Raw genomic sequence first — 17,433 nt, 5'->3', positions numbered from 1 at the left:
GCTAGGGGGAAGGTCATACTAGAAACACAGTGGGTCAGAATGACAATTCTTGGGCTTCAAATTGTACTTCAAAGAAACACAAAAAGGTTTCCTTAGTTCTCTTCCCAGTTTCACTTGATGTCCTTGCTGTTACTTGATATTTCAGTTGCCCTTTAGGGTTGGCTGTTTGCATGAATGACAGCTTTGAGTCAAAACCCCACTTTTAACATATGGCATCTGTTTTAGTGTGGCCCTCAACTCCTAGAGGTGGGACATGCTCCAAGCATTAATAGGCTGGTTACTGGTCTGTTAGTCATCTAACAGACAAGCGTTCTGGAATGGCAGCCCCTCTTACCAAACTACATTCAATCTCCTCAGCATTGCCCACCCTAAACATATACCTCTGGGTACTTCCTAAGGAGCTCCTCTGGATCCGGATTCCCCATGCTATCCTAAACACTTTCTCCACAAATGCATGTGTCCCAATCCAACAATCACAAACGCCACCTTTCTGTAGGGGTGTGCTTTTCTCACACACAGACATTTTCCTTGCTCTTATTCTCTCCTCCAACTCATCAATTCTTCTACTTCCCAGCAACTCCTTCTCAGTTCGTATTCCCTGTTTCCATGTATGTGCCACTCTGGCAAAAACCACCTACATTGACTCTCTTCCACCTTACAATACTTTCCATTCAGATATTCTTAACCTCTTGTACTACTCTACAGCTTCTTTGTGCTCCCCTGTTCCTCTCTACACTGCCTCCTTCTCAGATCTTACTCTCTCCTCCAATTCCGCTGCTTCTCTTTGCATCAGTCTCCTGTCCCCTCCCAGTCTCTCCTGCTTCTTCATCATCCTCTACTCCTCCACGCCGAACCAGCACAGGCTTCTTCTTCAAACTTCGACACCACTGAAGTTTCTGAGCAGGCTTTTATACCCCAATGTCCCCTTCTCCTATGGAGGTCATTTCATAAGGGCTTACAGCTGTGCCTCGTTCATTTCATTGTTGTACGTTTGGTGGATTTTGAATAGATGCTGCAACAAAGGTGTTCCTATCAGTGGAACACAGGATTAGTGCATTCTTTAGAACGTGGCTTCAAATAGCTTTTTGCGACAACGTGGATTCATTGCATGGCAGTGCTACAGTTCCACAGCTGTCTAGCACGCTCTGTGTCCTCTCTCGCGGCGTTCATGTTAAGCAGGACTGATCAGAGTAGTCTATGTTGCAGCTTCGCTGCTTGGAAGAATCATATTTTATCAAGCGAGCAAGATGCATATTTCTGTACATGAGGGCTGTATTACTGGTCCATGGAGTAAATGTACCCAGTAAAACTTGATAATGGACCTTGTATATTTTATTTTAAAGTGTCAGGTGTTGTTGCAATGTACATGTGACACACCCCTGACACTGATCCAGGTGTTTGAGGATGTGACAAGGAGATTCTCCACATACCTCCACCTTCGTCTCAGAGTGGGCGTCAGTTCCTAGTGCCCATGATTGCTTTCCCACACATCCCAATGATCGGGCAGGAGTCAATAAACGACCCACAACTCTGTGGAGAGGATCCCAATCTCCTTAAGAATTATGGAAGACCTTCAGTAGTCACTCCAACACTGAAAACGCTCAATAGGGAGGCCTCTTTCTCCTTCAGATTCCTTGATTCTTATTATGGAAGTCATTGGGTTTGGAAACCAACAGAGGGGAGCCAGCAGGGTAGACCGCTAGGAGAAGTGATAAGGCATTCTGGCCCCTACCCCAACCAATGACTTTGTGCTTGCCCAAGAAGAAGAAGCAAGGAGACTAGAATCAAACAAGAAGGAGGCTGTGCTTCAAAACAAACGCAGAGCTCTGTGTTTGTAGTGCTATTATTGTTGATTTTACTCTGTCTCAATACCTTATGCTACCTGACCCTACCAGCGGTGGCTCTCTACAGTGACAGACTGCTAATTTGATGAACCTGCCTTGATTTTGCCCTATCTGCGCCTGTTTGTTTTTAACTGGGATTTGGAATCTTTCGATTCACTTTCTGTCCTCTACCTCGGATTCTGGTCAATTTCCCTCAGTGTGACAGGCTACCTATAATACCTGTGCCATTAGATCTATTTACAGGACACCCAGATCCCCCCTGACCCCTGGACTGGTTGGTTATCCCCAGAATGTGTCCTTGTTCCACTCTCGAGTGCCCTGCATATTTGTTTGCATCCTCGTGCTATTCAGGGATATGTGTCTGGTCTTCACTTATTCCTCTGAACTACTGCATATCCAGCTGAACACATAACAGGTAGGATCCAAGTCATGTGGGGGAAGTAGAGAGTACGCAGAGAAAGAGGGTGGTGTCTTCAGATAGTGCATCGGTGCAATTTTCAATGAAGAGCACTGTGTCATCATTAGTCTGTGGCACTTAGCATGATCTCATGTGTCTCTTAGTTTAAATATTTGCATATATGTACAATATGAGAGGTAAGCTTTGCACTCATTATGTTAGTACTAGCTGTACCTGGCTTAGCATATTCCAATCAGTTCTGTTATGTTACATGAACTTGTAAAGCACACATTAACCAGAGGCATCTTGGCGCTAAGGATACAACAGAGGAGGGCCACGGCCTAGAAAACAAGGGTCTACAAGAAAATGTCTAAACATGAAGTGGTCCTCAGTAGCCTGAGGGGAGAATGGAAGAGAATTCCAGAGTTTTGCAGCAGCAATTGAAAAGGAACGGCCACCCATCCTAGTTAACCAAAACTGAGGAACAGAAAGTAGAAGGGCACCTGGAGAACGTACCGTATGTCCTGGGCGGTAAGGTCGAAACTTATCCTCTAGATATTCTGCACCCCGGCCATAAAAATCCTGGTGAACAATGCAAAGAGGTTTAAAACCAATGATGTTCTGTGTTGGTAAACAAGTGCAGGAAACAAAGTGTCAAAGAAATATGGGAGCCATGTCAGTAGCAATCTGCATTAGCCAGATTTTGAAGTAGGAGCAATCAATGAGAAAGATACATTGACTGCACAAGGAACAGAGAATTACAATAATCAATGCTGCTCAAAATGAGAGAAGAGACAACTGGAGCTCGAAGGTGGGAGGGAAGAAAGGGTAAGACCTTGCTTGGGAACCTTAGTTGGAAATAGCTGGTTTGGCAGTTTGAACTGACCTGTGCCTCGGGGGCAGAGATTTTAAAGGCCAGGTTTTCAACCATAGAAACTGGCATAGGGAAGGGGCCTGGGTCAGAAGGCCAACAGGAAGGAGTCCAGAAAATGAAGGAAGATGAGGGACCAGAACACACATATTCACTCTCTCTCGTCGCGTTTTCCAGTGCGCATCTGCTACAACCTCCAAGGCTATTACTAACCGCAGCATGACAAGTCAAACAAAACAGATATCTTAACGGGGTGCTGTGTTTTTAATGGCAAAACGTGGAGTGAGAGCAGCAGTGGCAGAGGCATCCCCTGATTGTCGTGTGCGTCCTGTGGGAATGTCACCATTTCACAGAGGGCCTTTTTTATTGGAGGAAGTATGGGGGATGTGGATTGGCTCTAAAGGGGGTGATGAGGTTCAGCCAGGCCGTGCAAGGGATACGAAGACCAGGCTGCAGAGTCTGCAAAAGCATTTGCTTTTTTTATTGTTATTGTTTCTGCATTGGGCAACAAATGTGTGAATACCAAAGCACTCCTAACCAGTAGGTGGTCAGCTTTCAAAATTAAACATTGCATGTGTGAGCACAGAGCAATCAGATCGCTTGTTTTATGTAAGCATAACCCTTTCCAAGAAGGAGTACTGTTGTATAATACTTGAAATGATAGACCAGTGGCTGCATGGCTGCAGATGATGTCTCTTTGTTCAGGTGTAACATCAACTTGAATCTGCATCATAAATCTTCTACTAACAAAAGGGCAACAGGCCCCTGAACTGTTGTGCAGCTGTTGTGAGTCTTTATAGTCTCTCTGTAGGCTCAAAGGCCAGTCCCATGAAGGATCACACAGGAGCTGATGTTGCTCCGTGCCTCTTCTCCTCGCGTCTGCCGCGTGCGAAGCGTGGGGGCTGCACTTCTGCTTTTGGCCGAGATATCGCGAGACCGGGAGGTATTGCGATATCTCTACAAGTACTATTTTGAGCGACACTGTAAAGCGCCTATTTTTATGTTTCAATGTTTTATTGCAAATAGCAATTCAAGCATATACCGTAGACATAATAAGAACATTACACTTGCATAACTGAGCAAAGCATATTATCAAACAATCTAGGCTAACAATCATACACATAGAATGTATGAACATGCTACCCAGTGTGCCAGACCTTCATACCATTTTCAGAACTATCAAAATAAGTGTTTTAACATGATTTTGGGGTTGAGACTCATACAGCCTCATTATAAATTCGGTGGTATCTTGCTGGAAAATCCACCAAGATACCACTAAATTGTATTACCATTACTGCCACTTGGTCCAGCGGTATTAGCACCGGATTACAAGCGGTGATAGGCAGTGTTAGTCCCCATTAATTGGAGTCCATAGGACTCCATGGTGGATTTACGCAGTAATATATTGTTGGGGGGATTTCCTCCACCTTACTCCAAAACTCATAGTTGGGTGGTGTGGTAATGCAGTGGTTAGGGTATTGCTGCCTCATTTTTACTGCACCGCCCAACTTATAATGAGGATGATAGTATTTTACTTCATGTCGATTTTTTCGCATTCCCATTTCAGGATTCTCTGCATTTAAAAATGTCCAACACCTATGTCCATTTCTTTGCAGGTGATAAAGTCCTGCCGCTATATGTCCCTGAGTGCAGAGAGTGCAAATGCTGCAAAAATCCAAAGAGCAATTTCTGCGAAAAGAGCGAGTATGTGTTCATGTTTTCCTCTGCGTCTGTTAATGTTCTTGCAATGCATACATCGATACTTCTGATTGATCATGTTTCTGTCTATTAAATAGCCTTGCTACATTGTCTGGTCTGATGGGCGACGGCACAAGCAGATTTAGCTGCAAAGGGAAGCTGATCCACAGCTTCTTTCGGACCAGCACCTTCTCGGAGTACACCGTTGTGCAGGAAAGCGGTCTTGCCAAAATCGATGCTGCTGCACCACTGGATAGAGTCTGTCTGATGGCCTGCTGCTTTTCAACTGGGTACGGGTTTGCCATCAACACAGCCAAGGTAAGATTCATCCGATGCCTTTCATTGTTTTCCCAAAATAGACAAAAGCACAGGTCGATTTCAAAACAGCTTTTAACACACAAGTGAAAGCTTTGCAGGACAAAGCTTGGGCAATAGGATGCAAGCAAAATGGACATAGAATGAGAAAAAAGGTTGATTTAAAGTGACAGGTCAAAGCTCACAAAACAGCCTGCCTCGGCACGCTTAACAGACTAATGACCTATGAACGTGCATTTAATATTCAAACTCCTCCCTACACACCAAATACCTATCCTTGAGCAACCCTTTTCTTTTTTTCAAAACTTTCATTTCACTCTTTGGCTTCTCCTTCCAACCTGTCTATTGTTTGCTCCACTTCTCCGTAGCGACCATCTGCAAAGTATCTCACAGGCTTCCTAATCCATACGCATAATGGACTCACCAACCCTTCATAATATTCAAACCCCCTGTACAGAAGCATTATGAACAATGAACAACTCCCAAAACCTGCCAAAACCAGCATTCTGAGGAAAAATAATTCTCCTATAAAGAGCTGCTCCACACTCTACTTCATTTCCAGACTCCATCAAAACTGGCCATACATCCATAATGCGGTGTCTGTTGTGCCAGTAAGACACCTGAGCAGCACCTTACCTATAAAACACACATTATTCTCTCTTTACCTTTCCCTGCTGCCAACGCCTTGATCCCCCGCCCGGTACAGAAACTTGCCCATTCTGCATTGGTTATTTACTCCTCTTTTCTAGGGGCCCTTCTTCTCTTACTCCTGTCTATAGCCACCTGTTCCAAAAGGCTGCCCAGAAGAGCAGCACATTTAGTCACAGTTCCCTTATCAGCTTTAGCTTCTCTTTTCTCTGGTTTCTTCCCAACATAGTGTTTTCCCAAATGTAACCTAAGAAACCCTTCTTAATCTTCCAACCCTTTGTACAACACCAATCTGAACAATAAATAACTAAACCAACTACCCAAACCTTTAAAAACCAGCATTCAGAAAAATAAAACCTGTAATGAGGTTTACCTGCTCTGCTGTTTATTACATTTATATAGTCCAGCAAAAGTGGCTGCACATCCATAATGTGATGTCTGTTATGCCAGAAAGAGCAATGAGCAGCATGTTGCCTAGAAATCACACACGCTTCGCTCTTTTCCTTTCCCTGCTCCAACACCTTGATCTCCCACCTGGTGCAGAAAGTTACCAACTCTGTAGTCGATGGATAGCTCAGCGGCAACGCACTCGCCTTGGAAGCAAGACGACACGGAGCAACACAGGTTCGATCCCAGGGTCCGCTCTTAGAAACCTCTGGGTATTAAGCGCAGTTATAAATAACTGATCATAATTTGTCCATAGGCCCCACTTCTCTCAGGTCCCTGCATAGCCCCATAGGCTAAAAGGCCGTCCAGAACAGCAACATATTTGGTGACTGCTCCCTTATCAGCATTAGGTCCACTTTCACTTGTTTTCTTCCCAATATAAGTGTTGCCCACTTGTGTGACTAGTTACTTGGCATCACATATTCCTTCTTCAATTCACTGAACATTGGAAGCTGCTGCCACAAACGGTGATCTTCATGTCAATCTCCCCTTTTTTGTAAGCTCAACCTCTACCAATCCTACTCTCACCCCTTCTTTTGCAGCTCCATTTTGGCTTATTGCACAAAACACCCAGACTCGCTTATGGTGGAAAAGGTTGCTTTAATGTGACAGGCCAAAGCTTACACATAACTGCTTACCTGGCTCCCCTGGCCTTACAGACTAACAAGATATTTAAAGAACCAATTATTAACTTAACACTTACATTTTCTTTCAACAAATAAATAATTAAATAGCTCCCCTTCCTCCCTAACTATCCCTTGGTCCCTGCCGTCTCCTTATACTTCTCAAGGTGTCCCGCTTTCTCCCCGGGGCCATGCCCCTTCAGGTTCAATACCTATTGCCCGGGGTAGCCCGTTTGTGCAAACAGCACCACCCCCATCCTTGTGCTTCCTTCCCCCCACATCTAAAGGGGCCATGCCCCCGGCAACAGAAAAACCCTCCACTGAGGTGTTCTTTCTGCCCCACCCCTACCCTTTCTTCCTACGTCCAACTCCCTACCATGTCCCCCACCATCAAGGACAAATCAGCTAAATAGTAACTATTCCCGAAAACTGACAAGTGAACACCATCTTCTCTGAAGATCATGAAACCTTCATAAACTATTTGTTCATGTTCCAAAACCTTTACCGCAGCCGATGCACAACATTTTTCCATCTCTCTATTTATTCCCTTCCTAGCCCGCTCTATTGCTCCCTCACTTCTCGCTCCCCTCCAAACTCTCCGTGGCAACAATTTAGTCCAAACTACACATGCTTGGGGCCACATTTCCTTGACCCATACCAAGTCCCTTTTCATTTTTCTAAGAAGAGCCACACTTGTATCTCTTACCAGATCATTTTCCCCTGCATGAATGATCATTCCATCTGGAGACCCATAGCGTTCCTTCAACCTGGCCAACATAGGCAGCAGCTGATCCTAGCAAAGGCCCCCTAAACCAGACCATTTTACCAATGCCAACTTGTAGCTGGAACCCAATTGCCTGCCAAAACCCCTTTTCTCTGCCTCCTTCCCTGCCCACTTAACAATAGAATGGCCCACGATCCAAATCTGCGCAATATCCCCAGGCCTCCGAGCAGCATCGGAAAAAGAAATTACAATATTACTTACAAATCACAACCATCCCGCCAACATTAGACAGTCCTAGCAACCCACAAGACTGCTTTAAACATCCCCTTTACCCAGGTCCCTGACATACCCTTTATATCTAAAGCGCAACCTGTTACCTTCAGATGCTGCTCCTATCCTGAATTAATGAGTTACAAACTCATCTGCCTTTTCCCCAACCACTATCAAAACCTTTCGTAGCACCCCCAAAACTTGCACCGCTGAAACTGCCGCCCCATCCTCATGTTGAAAAACCAAACCCGTCCTCCTGCCTGCTTCTTCCATACCAAATCTCCCCGAACCGGGCACAAATCCTTAATCCCTCGACCCAGCAGAACCCAAGAGCCCTTTGCTTTTTGATCTGTCTTAGACTGCTTGATCTTGATGTCCAACCCCAACTGGGTAAAATGGACATCTTCCCAACGCAGGCCACTTACTCCACTTTTTCCCCCACCAGCTCGGAAACCCTAAAGGCCCCAAAGAATAGCCATGTAAAGCAGGTCACAAACAATTCTCCTTCCCAGGCCGACCAGCAAACCCCTCCACAGCCTGGCACAACCTTGTTAGCAGTTCCGCCGATACCAGTCTCCTCTTTTCTTCTTCCCTTTCATTATTCCTTGGCCATGCTTCCAGCATCCTGCTCGCCATTTCTCCACCACTCGGCTGAAAACCCCAAAACCACTTCCCATAGAAAGCTATCCCTGCCAATTTCTCCATTATTGTTGCCCTAGACCAAACCCTATCCATACACCCCAAGAGGAAGTTGGTGACATCATCCCTTCTCCGCTCTTCCGCATCCTCCCTACCCTTCCAACTACGAGCTCCCTCTCCTATGAAATCCTCCCAAGCTCTCCTGTATGCCTCTCTAGATGCCTGAGCCAGCGAACCTTCCAACAATGCAAGCGCTCTTAACTTCCTATCTTCCACAGCTCCTCCGGAATCTGCTGCCCCGCCTGTTCCACCTCTGGAGCCAATCCAGGGAATCTCTGCCATTGAAAACGAGATAATGCATCAGCGATGCCATTATCCTTCCCCAGCACATGGGTTGCCTTAAACACAACATTCAATTCCATGCAACGCAAAACAAACTCTCTCATCAGTCTCGCCACCCTATGGTCCCTTGCTGACTGCCTGTTCACCACATGAACTACGCATTTGTTGCCAATGTTGAAATTCACTTTCTTGTTTTGCAACTCCTTTCCCCACAACTGCAATGCAACCAGCAAAGGAAAAAATTCATGGAATGCAATGCTCCTTCCCTCCTTCAACCAAAGCGATGGCCACTTCTCCGCGCACCACTTTCCTCCCCAAAACACACCAAAACCTCCTGCACCTGCTGCATCTGAAAAAATATTCACCTCCCAAGACACCGGATCTCCCTGCAACCATATGGACACTCCGTTAAAACTCTCCAAAAAATGCAGCCAAATCCTACAATCTTCCCGAATTGCACCTGATACTCTTACTCGATGATGTGGGCACTTTGCTCCTGCCAAAGACCACGCCATGTTTCTGCAAATCGTCCTCCCTGGGCCACCACCTTGCATGCAAAATTCAAATGCCCCACCAATATCTGCATTTCCACTAGCATCACCACACCGCTTTCTCCAGCAATCCTACCAGTTTGCTCACCTTGTCATGTGGCAAGCGTGAGGTCATGGCCACTGAGTCCAATTCAATCCCTAGAAAGGTCAAAACCACCGCCGGCCCTTCTGTTTTGTCTTCTGCTAAAGGCACACCCAACTCCCCCATCAAGTCTTGAAACCTCCTTAGCATCTCCTCGCACTCCCTCTCTCTGTCTGCCCCGCTGATGAACAGAAAATCATCTAGGTAATGCAGTACACCTTCCCAACCAGAACTGTATGAGAAAACAAATTGTAAGAAGGATCTAAAATGCTCAAACAAGTAGATGCGGTCTTCAAATTGCAATGCCAACAGCCAAAAATTCTCCGGGTGCACCGGCAACAACCTGAACGCCGCCTTAATGTCACACTTGGCCATGAAGGCCCCACACCCAGCTTTCCTCACTATGTCCACCGCCTGATTCACACTTGCGTATACCACCCTGCACTCTTCTGGAGCAATGAATTCGTTAACAGACATGCCTTCGGGCCATGACAAATGATGTATCAATCTAAATTCTCCCGGGGCTTTCTTAGGTATGACAGCCAGTGGGGACACCACTAAATCACCCGGCAGATCGTCAAATGGCCCCACTATTCTCCCTGCTGCTATTTCCTTGTCCAATTTCTGTCTTACCACCTCCACATTTTCCTTGGCGGTCTTCAAATGTTCCGCCCACCGACGCACCCTTGGCCCCTGGTAACCCAACCTGAAACCATGACAAAAACCTTCTCCCAAAATCTAAGCCCCTTCCCTGTCCGGATAAAATTCCAACCACTTCTCCAACACATCCAATTTAATTGGCGTAAAAGCCTTTCCCCACAACCCCTCTGCCGGATCCTCTCCCCCTCCCCCTGTCTCTTTGTTGTAAACACTGCGTGAGTGGGTGCTTTCCTGCACATTTGCTACATTCATGTCTGAACCTACATAATTTCCTTTTGCAGCCGTCCTTATTAAATGCCCAACATGCCGCTGAGGGCTGCCCTCTGTCTCCTCCCCTCACCCCTCATGAGCGGGGCGACCAAGAAAGGGCCGGAAAGGCACAGGCAAACCACTTGCAGTGTGCAATGTCGGGGCAGGCCTCGTTGGTGCCATCCACTGCAGCCACCTAAATCCAAATCTATTTCCCCCCCGACAGCCTGACTGTCCTCTGCCATCTTTCCTCTAAATTCTTCGTCATAACGCACCCACGCAAAGCCACCAAAACTTGTAAATGCCTTTCTAATCACATCCATATATTTTAACAGGGCCACGCATCTCTCTGGAAATTTCTCGCAATAAACACTGGCATAGATAATAAATGCTGACGTCCAATTTTCTATTGTCACTGGGACCCTTGAGCACGATGCCAGTTCTCTCTCCTCTTCCTTAGAACCCTCCTTTGCTCTCACTTCCCTATGAAGCAGTTTAAAAACATCCACAAATTCCCTGCCTGAATCTTTTCCTTAGTTGCTGTCATCAAGTGTGCTCCCAAGGGTTTTGTGATGCCCATATAAGGTAGCTTTTTCTCTTTTCCCTTCACTTCAACCTCTTTTTCTTTTAAAACCTGTGCCTCGGCCGCCACTGGTTCAATCACCTTATCCGTCTGTACCTCCACCGAGCAATTTTCCTTCTCCCCCACCAATGTCCCAATAGCCTGCACACCCATCTCTCTCCTTGCCCTTGCAAACCAGCACCTTCCTTTCTTGCCCCCATTCTCGTGTCCCCCCTCTGCCATGCAGTTGCCCAGTCCCATTCCCTCTCACCTCTTTCCGCCCTCGCATCGCCTGTCTGCAGCCTGACCTCTACTCCGATGCTCTTCATCTCCTTCCTTACCGGGCTCCTGCTGCATGGACAAAACATTTCCACAGTCTCACCCAGCCTATATTCCCCCAACCATTTGCCCCCAAACCCCATGCTCCTATCTTTCACAACCCCCTCTAAAGTCTCTTCTCACCCTCCCCCTCCTTCTTCCCACCCTATATTCTTCATCCTCCCACTGTTCCACATATTCATCCATCCTATCTTCATTACCCCTGAAATACCATTGCTGGTGCGAGCTCATACTCGGGTTGAGTAAATCCTCTTCTTGTGAGCCCGGGGCGTCTGCCCGTCACTCCTTTTACGTTTTCTCGGCGGGGCCGCTGAAACCTCTTCCTGGTCCTCTTCTCTCGGCGAGGTGTGCTCTCCTCCACCCGGCTGTCCTCGTCGCTAGGGTCCGTGCTGCGCCCTCTAGACTGTCCTCGCGTCGTTCGAAGAGGGAACCTTTCTTAAACCCTCTCCATATTCTTCCTCTGAAAGAGCGGGGGCTGCTCTGTGCCCTCCACCCATACTCCTCCGAGCCTGGGGGGCCGTTCTGCGCCCCTCCCTAACCTCACTAATTGATGGGCACCGCTCCCTCCTTCTCCCACTTGCACTCTTCTGCATGTACTTCCCGCCCTTGCCCCTCTGTCCTGTCACCCCTCTCTGCACCCTACCCCACCAGCTTCATGCTCCGACCTACCTTCACCTTTCAGGGAACTCCTAACCTCCCCTGCACCCTCCCGATCATTCTCTCCCACAACCAAATCCTGCCCCTCACCAAAGTACATTTCCGTCCTGGACGCCCTCCTGTCCATCTCCCTTCTCATCTTCCTACCCCTGATTCACCCACTTCTTTTCTACCAGCCGCAGGGTTACAAGATACCACTGCCGCAAGAGCCCCATCTGCTGCTGCCCTCTGCTGCTGCCCTTGGCTGCGGCCTCCTCCCTCTTTCTTCCCCTTCCCCCCGTAATCTCAATCACAGCGCCCTCCAGCTGGGCCTTGTATGCCCTACTAATGATCTCCAAAGCCTCCCTGAGGGCCTTAGCATCCACCAGGCCCTTCTGCTTAGCACCCTGACCCACCATTCTACTTAAGCAGTACAACTGCGCACTTGCGCACTGCCCTGCTGTACTCCTTGCTAGCCAGAGACTTTCCCCTTAGTGAAAGAAAAGGGGATACACCGAACCAAACTATACCAGAATGGCTCCCTTATATAAACCCGAAAATTTGGAAATTTGAAAAGAAGCACAAATTAACACGTACACTACAAATGTAGAATGTACTTCCAAATGTATTAATTAATTAACCCGGGAGGCCCACAGAGGAGAAAAGAAAATGTTTTAGACTATATGGAAAACAATAACAAATTGAAAACTATATATGCTTATTCCTAGTAGCAGGAACTAAATTAATAAGATTTCTCTTTATTTATTTATTATTTTTTTTATATATATATATATCTTGCCCCCAATAATAGAAGCAACTGAAAGATGGGCCGCAGGGGCTAATAAGAAAAAACAACCCAAGAACACCTGACTGACAAACAGCAACACAGAGCAAAGATATAGAACTAAAATATATGCTTTTAACTAAAGAAAGCTCCGTCAACAAATAAAAGGCACGCTGCCCCTTTAATGGAACTGCAACGCCACCTCAGGCGCTCGTGTGCCTCCGCACACAATGAGAAGAAACGCCGGAAAATGAGGCTCACTCGCCACCACCTACTAGACAAACAACTCCTTGGGGAAGAGCACGCCCGAACCTGATTCCCAACCACAGAAGAAACCCGAGGACGAAAGGGAAAAAACACCTTTGCGTTCCCCCCACCCCCTTTATACTGTCTGAAAAAAGAATTCGTCCTTTCTCCCATAACATTAATCAACATCTTAAATGCTATCCCTTCACAAGCACCACGTTGTTTTGACATCCCTCTACGCACCCAGTTACACTTTTTCCTCTGGGTGTTTGTCACTTTCCTCACATACATCACTGAACCCTATCTTAAACCCACTCCTTCTTCTGTACCCATTAATTCAGACATTCTAAATTCACCAAAATAAAAGCACATAAAAAACATTGCATCTACAATTTGTCTCAAGATGTTATTGTTATTAGGCTCAGCACAGTCGGTACTTTCTCCCTCCACCTCTCTCACCTTCCATCCTCCTCCGACTCCGTTCCCTGGCGTCCATCGTCACCTCGATAGTGCTCTGGGATAAAATGCTGTCCATCACGAACAGAATGACCTGCAGCACATCTTCCTGCCTCTTTTTCTAGGTTGTACCCAGCCTGCTCCATCACAGCGCCCCACTTTCCAGAAAATACTTAGACGCACACGTGTTGTGCATGGCGAGACATCCAAGGAAATTCAAAGCAGGGACCTTGTTTCATGAATGTAGGTATAGAAAGCAGTGCAACAGGCCCTCAGGTATAGCGATCTCTGCTGTAGTAGGCGGTCTGGCGGTAAAGGCAGGTACACTTAATCTACAGGCTCCGGTGCAGAGGATGAATTCTTCGGGACGGGTTCCTGCCCTCCCAGGAATCTGAAGTACTACCAAATTGAGAAACCGTAGACTAGGTTCTAGACTCTCAAAGCCTCCACCCACGCACACAAAAGGACACTCAGTCACTGTCAAAATTGCCTCCACCTAAACTGGAACCTACCTCTAATTCAAATTGCTCTACCTGTATACCTAGCTTCCTTAGGTTCACCAACACTACTAACAAAGGCCTTATTAAACCACAACATTAAAGGAGCCTTGATCAATGCCCATTCCCTTGTTGCTCATGCTTCAGAAATTGCCGACATCATAACCTGTAACCAACTTGATTTCCTAGCTGTCACAAAGACCTGACTCCATAAAGCAGCCGGACCGCCTTTGCTCTAGCTGTCCCAATCAACTTACCATTATTACCAAAGACAGTGAAACATCTGAAGGACGTGGCCTAGCCCTTCTGTAAATAAAACCTATCTATCAAAGAGACTGAACTCATGTAACTTTCCTCAGCAGAGCTACTCTATCAAATTGGGGTTATTTCCAACACATACCATTATCATACATGTGGTCTACAGACCTCCTGGACCACCAGGTTCCTTTGATGAAGATATATCGACTCTTCTGAACACCAATGTTAAACCTGCATCCAAAATCCTCATACTTGACGATTTCAATCTGGTCCTCACCGACCCTAAAGACCCCAATGCCACCACCCTAGCAAACACCATTGCTGACTCCGGCCTTACCATCAGGAACACTGGACCCACCCACGCCAAAGGTCTCATTCTGGACTGGGTTGCAGACATCACTGCCACTGAACCATGCGTTTGGACTGCCCACTTCCTAATCTCATTCACGATCCAAGACAGCCCCCAACCCAACGCTGCGAAGCCGTTGGCCCCACCAGCCCTAAACAGATGTAAAAGGAACATAACTAGTGCTAATCTTACCACTGATTCAACCTATCACTAAACCGATCCACCTTTCCGCTGACCCAACAGAACTGGTTGATCTGTATAACAACACCATTAACTCAGCCATAGACATTATTGCTCCACTAAAACTAACCAAAGAAAAACCTACAGCTCATCTCAACACCTGGTTTACCCCTAGCTTAAAAGCCCTTATCAAAGAAAAAAGACGGGCAGAAACTAGATGGCGAAAGAACCCATCAATCCAGAACACAAATCTTCTTACTACCCTCGGAGACAGATACAAAAGAAAAATCATACAAACTAAAAAAGATACTTTCAATGAAAGAATTAAAAAAGCTAGCTCAATTACTAGAGAAATCTTCTCTATACTCAGAGAATTAGATTCCCCTATTGCCCCTATTGATACGTGCACCAAAAATAATATACAAAATGCCCTATGCAAGAAAATTGCCATGCTACAAGACAAAATACTAGCCAAAAAAACTATGCTTCATAAGATCGCTCTCGCTACACAAGAAGCTATCTTGCAAGAGCTTGTCAACAACCAAACCAACCCACCTAACCAATTTAATTTCAGATCAATCTCAAATATCGAGGCAGAAACTGTCATCAGTTCGCTCAAACCCTCCCGTTGTCTGGGGGATAACTGCCCAGCACCCATTATTAAGGAAGTCGCATAGGACCTAGCTCCCTTCGTCACCACCTTCATTAACTCCCCGTTCAAATCATGTTCAGTTCCCACCAATCTTAAAGATGCGTGGATACTACCCCTCCTAAAAAAAAACTATAAAAAACACAACCTGCACCCTAGCGTCCCAACTAACTATAGACCAATCACAACAGTACCATTTTTTGTCACAATTTTAGGCAGAGCATCCCATCTCCAGATTCAATCATATCTGGAGATTGATAAACCTATTAGGCATTCGACAATCGGCTTCAGGCCAAGACATGGAACTGAGACTGCCCTTCTCGACCTAAAGAACCAACTAACTGACCGCAAAGACAAAGGAGAAATATCCATCCTCCTACTTCTAGTACTTTCCACAGCATTTGATTTGGTTGACCATAACATTTTATGCAACCACCTCAAATCTGCCACCAACTTCTCCACTGAGGCTTCTACATGGATAAACTCCTTCTTAGACAACAGAACGATAAGTCTTCCTGCCCTCTTCATCAGCCGACCCTGTACCCATCACATGTGGCGTGCCACAAGGGTCTTGCGTCTCCCCCACCTTGTACAATATATTTACAAAGCCTCTCTTCGATATACTTGACAATCTGGGTGTCTTCTACACCAATTCTGCTGACGACACCCAGATCCTCATACTTATTCAGGGTGCCTATGACAAAGATGTAGACCACATCAATAAAATCTACCAAATCATACAAACCTGGATGGCCACTCATGGTCTATGTCTTAATGACGAAAAGACCGAACTCCTAATCATAGGCTCGCCCAATAGACTGAGTAAACTCCCACACCAATACAAGTCCATCCCCATTGATGGTATCCAGATCAAAGTCACCAAGGAAGTAAAAACATTAGGTTTTTACTTAGACTCAGCACTCAACCTTAACAAGTAAATGCCGCAGCCTATGCAACCAGCTACACATGCAAATTAATCCATGCATGTAAACCATTCCTCACCACTGACAGCTGCATCACAATCGCACATGCAATAGTCCTATGTAAATTAGATTACTGCAATGCACTGTTCCTGGGCACTAGTAATCACAATACAAACAAACTCCAAACTCTCCATAACAATGCCCTTACAACTACCCTAGGCATCCCAAAAGGCCAGCACATCTCGGACAAAAGACGTTCTATCAACTGGCTAGCCATCAAATATAGAATCAAGTACAAAACACTTAACCAGACTTACAAATGCCTGAACAACAAGCCACCTACCTACTTGACAGAGAGATTCACCAAACACACATCAGATCGACCTATTAGAAGAGCACATACTAATAGTATCAAAATCCCTAACTACAAACTCAAGAAAACAGGAGGTTCTAGCTTCCCAGTCCTGGCAGCACACCTTTGGAACTCTCTTCCTGGCCATTTAAGAGCATGACCCTCCCTTCCCTCATTCAAAACTAATGTTAAACTTTGGTTACATGCTAGTGACCACTGATGTCTGCACCCTTGAACTGATTACTATGTATATATCACCTGTATCTTTTGTTCTCGTGCCTATTCCTCACTCTCATATTTGCCCAAATTGTCACTGCTCGCTGTTGTACTTGTAACCTAAACCTTTGCAAGCACCTAGTTGCCTGACTGGTCAGTGCGCTATATAAATAAACAATACAATACATGGATATCTTCCCAAAGAATAGGCAGATTGTCATTTGTGTTATTCCTTCGAGCTCTATTCGTAATGACGGTTATGTACTTGGATTCTGCTCTATTCATTTAAATGAACAGCTTACACTATCTTCTCTCTGAGATGAGGGCATTGGCAGCAGTTGATTGTGTACCCTGAGAAGGTTGATAAATCATTGATTCGTTCTTGAAGGTGTTAGACATGTGTTTGCTTCTGTGATGTAACATTACATCAGCACATAGCCTGATTTTGATCTCTCCCACTGCTGTGGAAATTCAAAGGATATTTTGGTGCTAAGTTATTGCGAACACAATTGGTTCTAGTGCAAGGAGAAAACTGCAGGAGCAAGAGAGTGTACAACCTTACCTGGTACCTTAACATATTATATATCAAAAGGTTCAGAGATCTAGCCCCCACAAGGGTCACTTGC

The 17,433-nt window shown here is 45.9% G+C and overlaps 1 protein-coding gene across 2 annotated transcripts in view; it reads left to right on the top strand.

The window, feature by feature from the left end:
- The window catches only part of LOC138515904 (alcohol dehydrogenase 1-like), a 474,385-nt gene that overhangs the window by 276,272 nt on the left and 180,680 nt on the right, over positions 1-17,433 (top strand). For both annotated transcript variants that reach the window (XM_069630666.1, XM_069630665.1), the window contains exons 4-5: positions 4,729-4,816; positions 4,909-5,128. In XM_069630666.1, coding sequence (XP_069486767.1) covers positions 4,729-4,816; positions 4,909-5,128 — 308 coding nt within the window. The remainder of the gene's footprint in view (positions 1-4,728; positions 4,817-4,908; positions 5,129-17,433) is intronic.

The sequence above is a fragment of the Ambystoma mexicanum genome, chromosome 6q, assembly GCF_040938575.1.
Source record: "Ambystoma mexicanum isolate Mex_15411 chromosome 6q, UKY_AmexF1_1, whole genome shotgun sequence".
Classification (NCBI taxonomy): domain Eukaryota; kingdom Metazoa; phylum Chordata; class Amphibia; order Caudata; family Ambystomatidae; genus Ambystoma; species Ambystoma mexicanum.
Note: the sequence above shows the minus strand (reverse complement) of the source record. Positions and strands in the feature narration are given on the sequence as shown.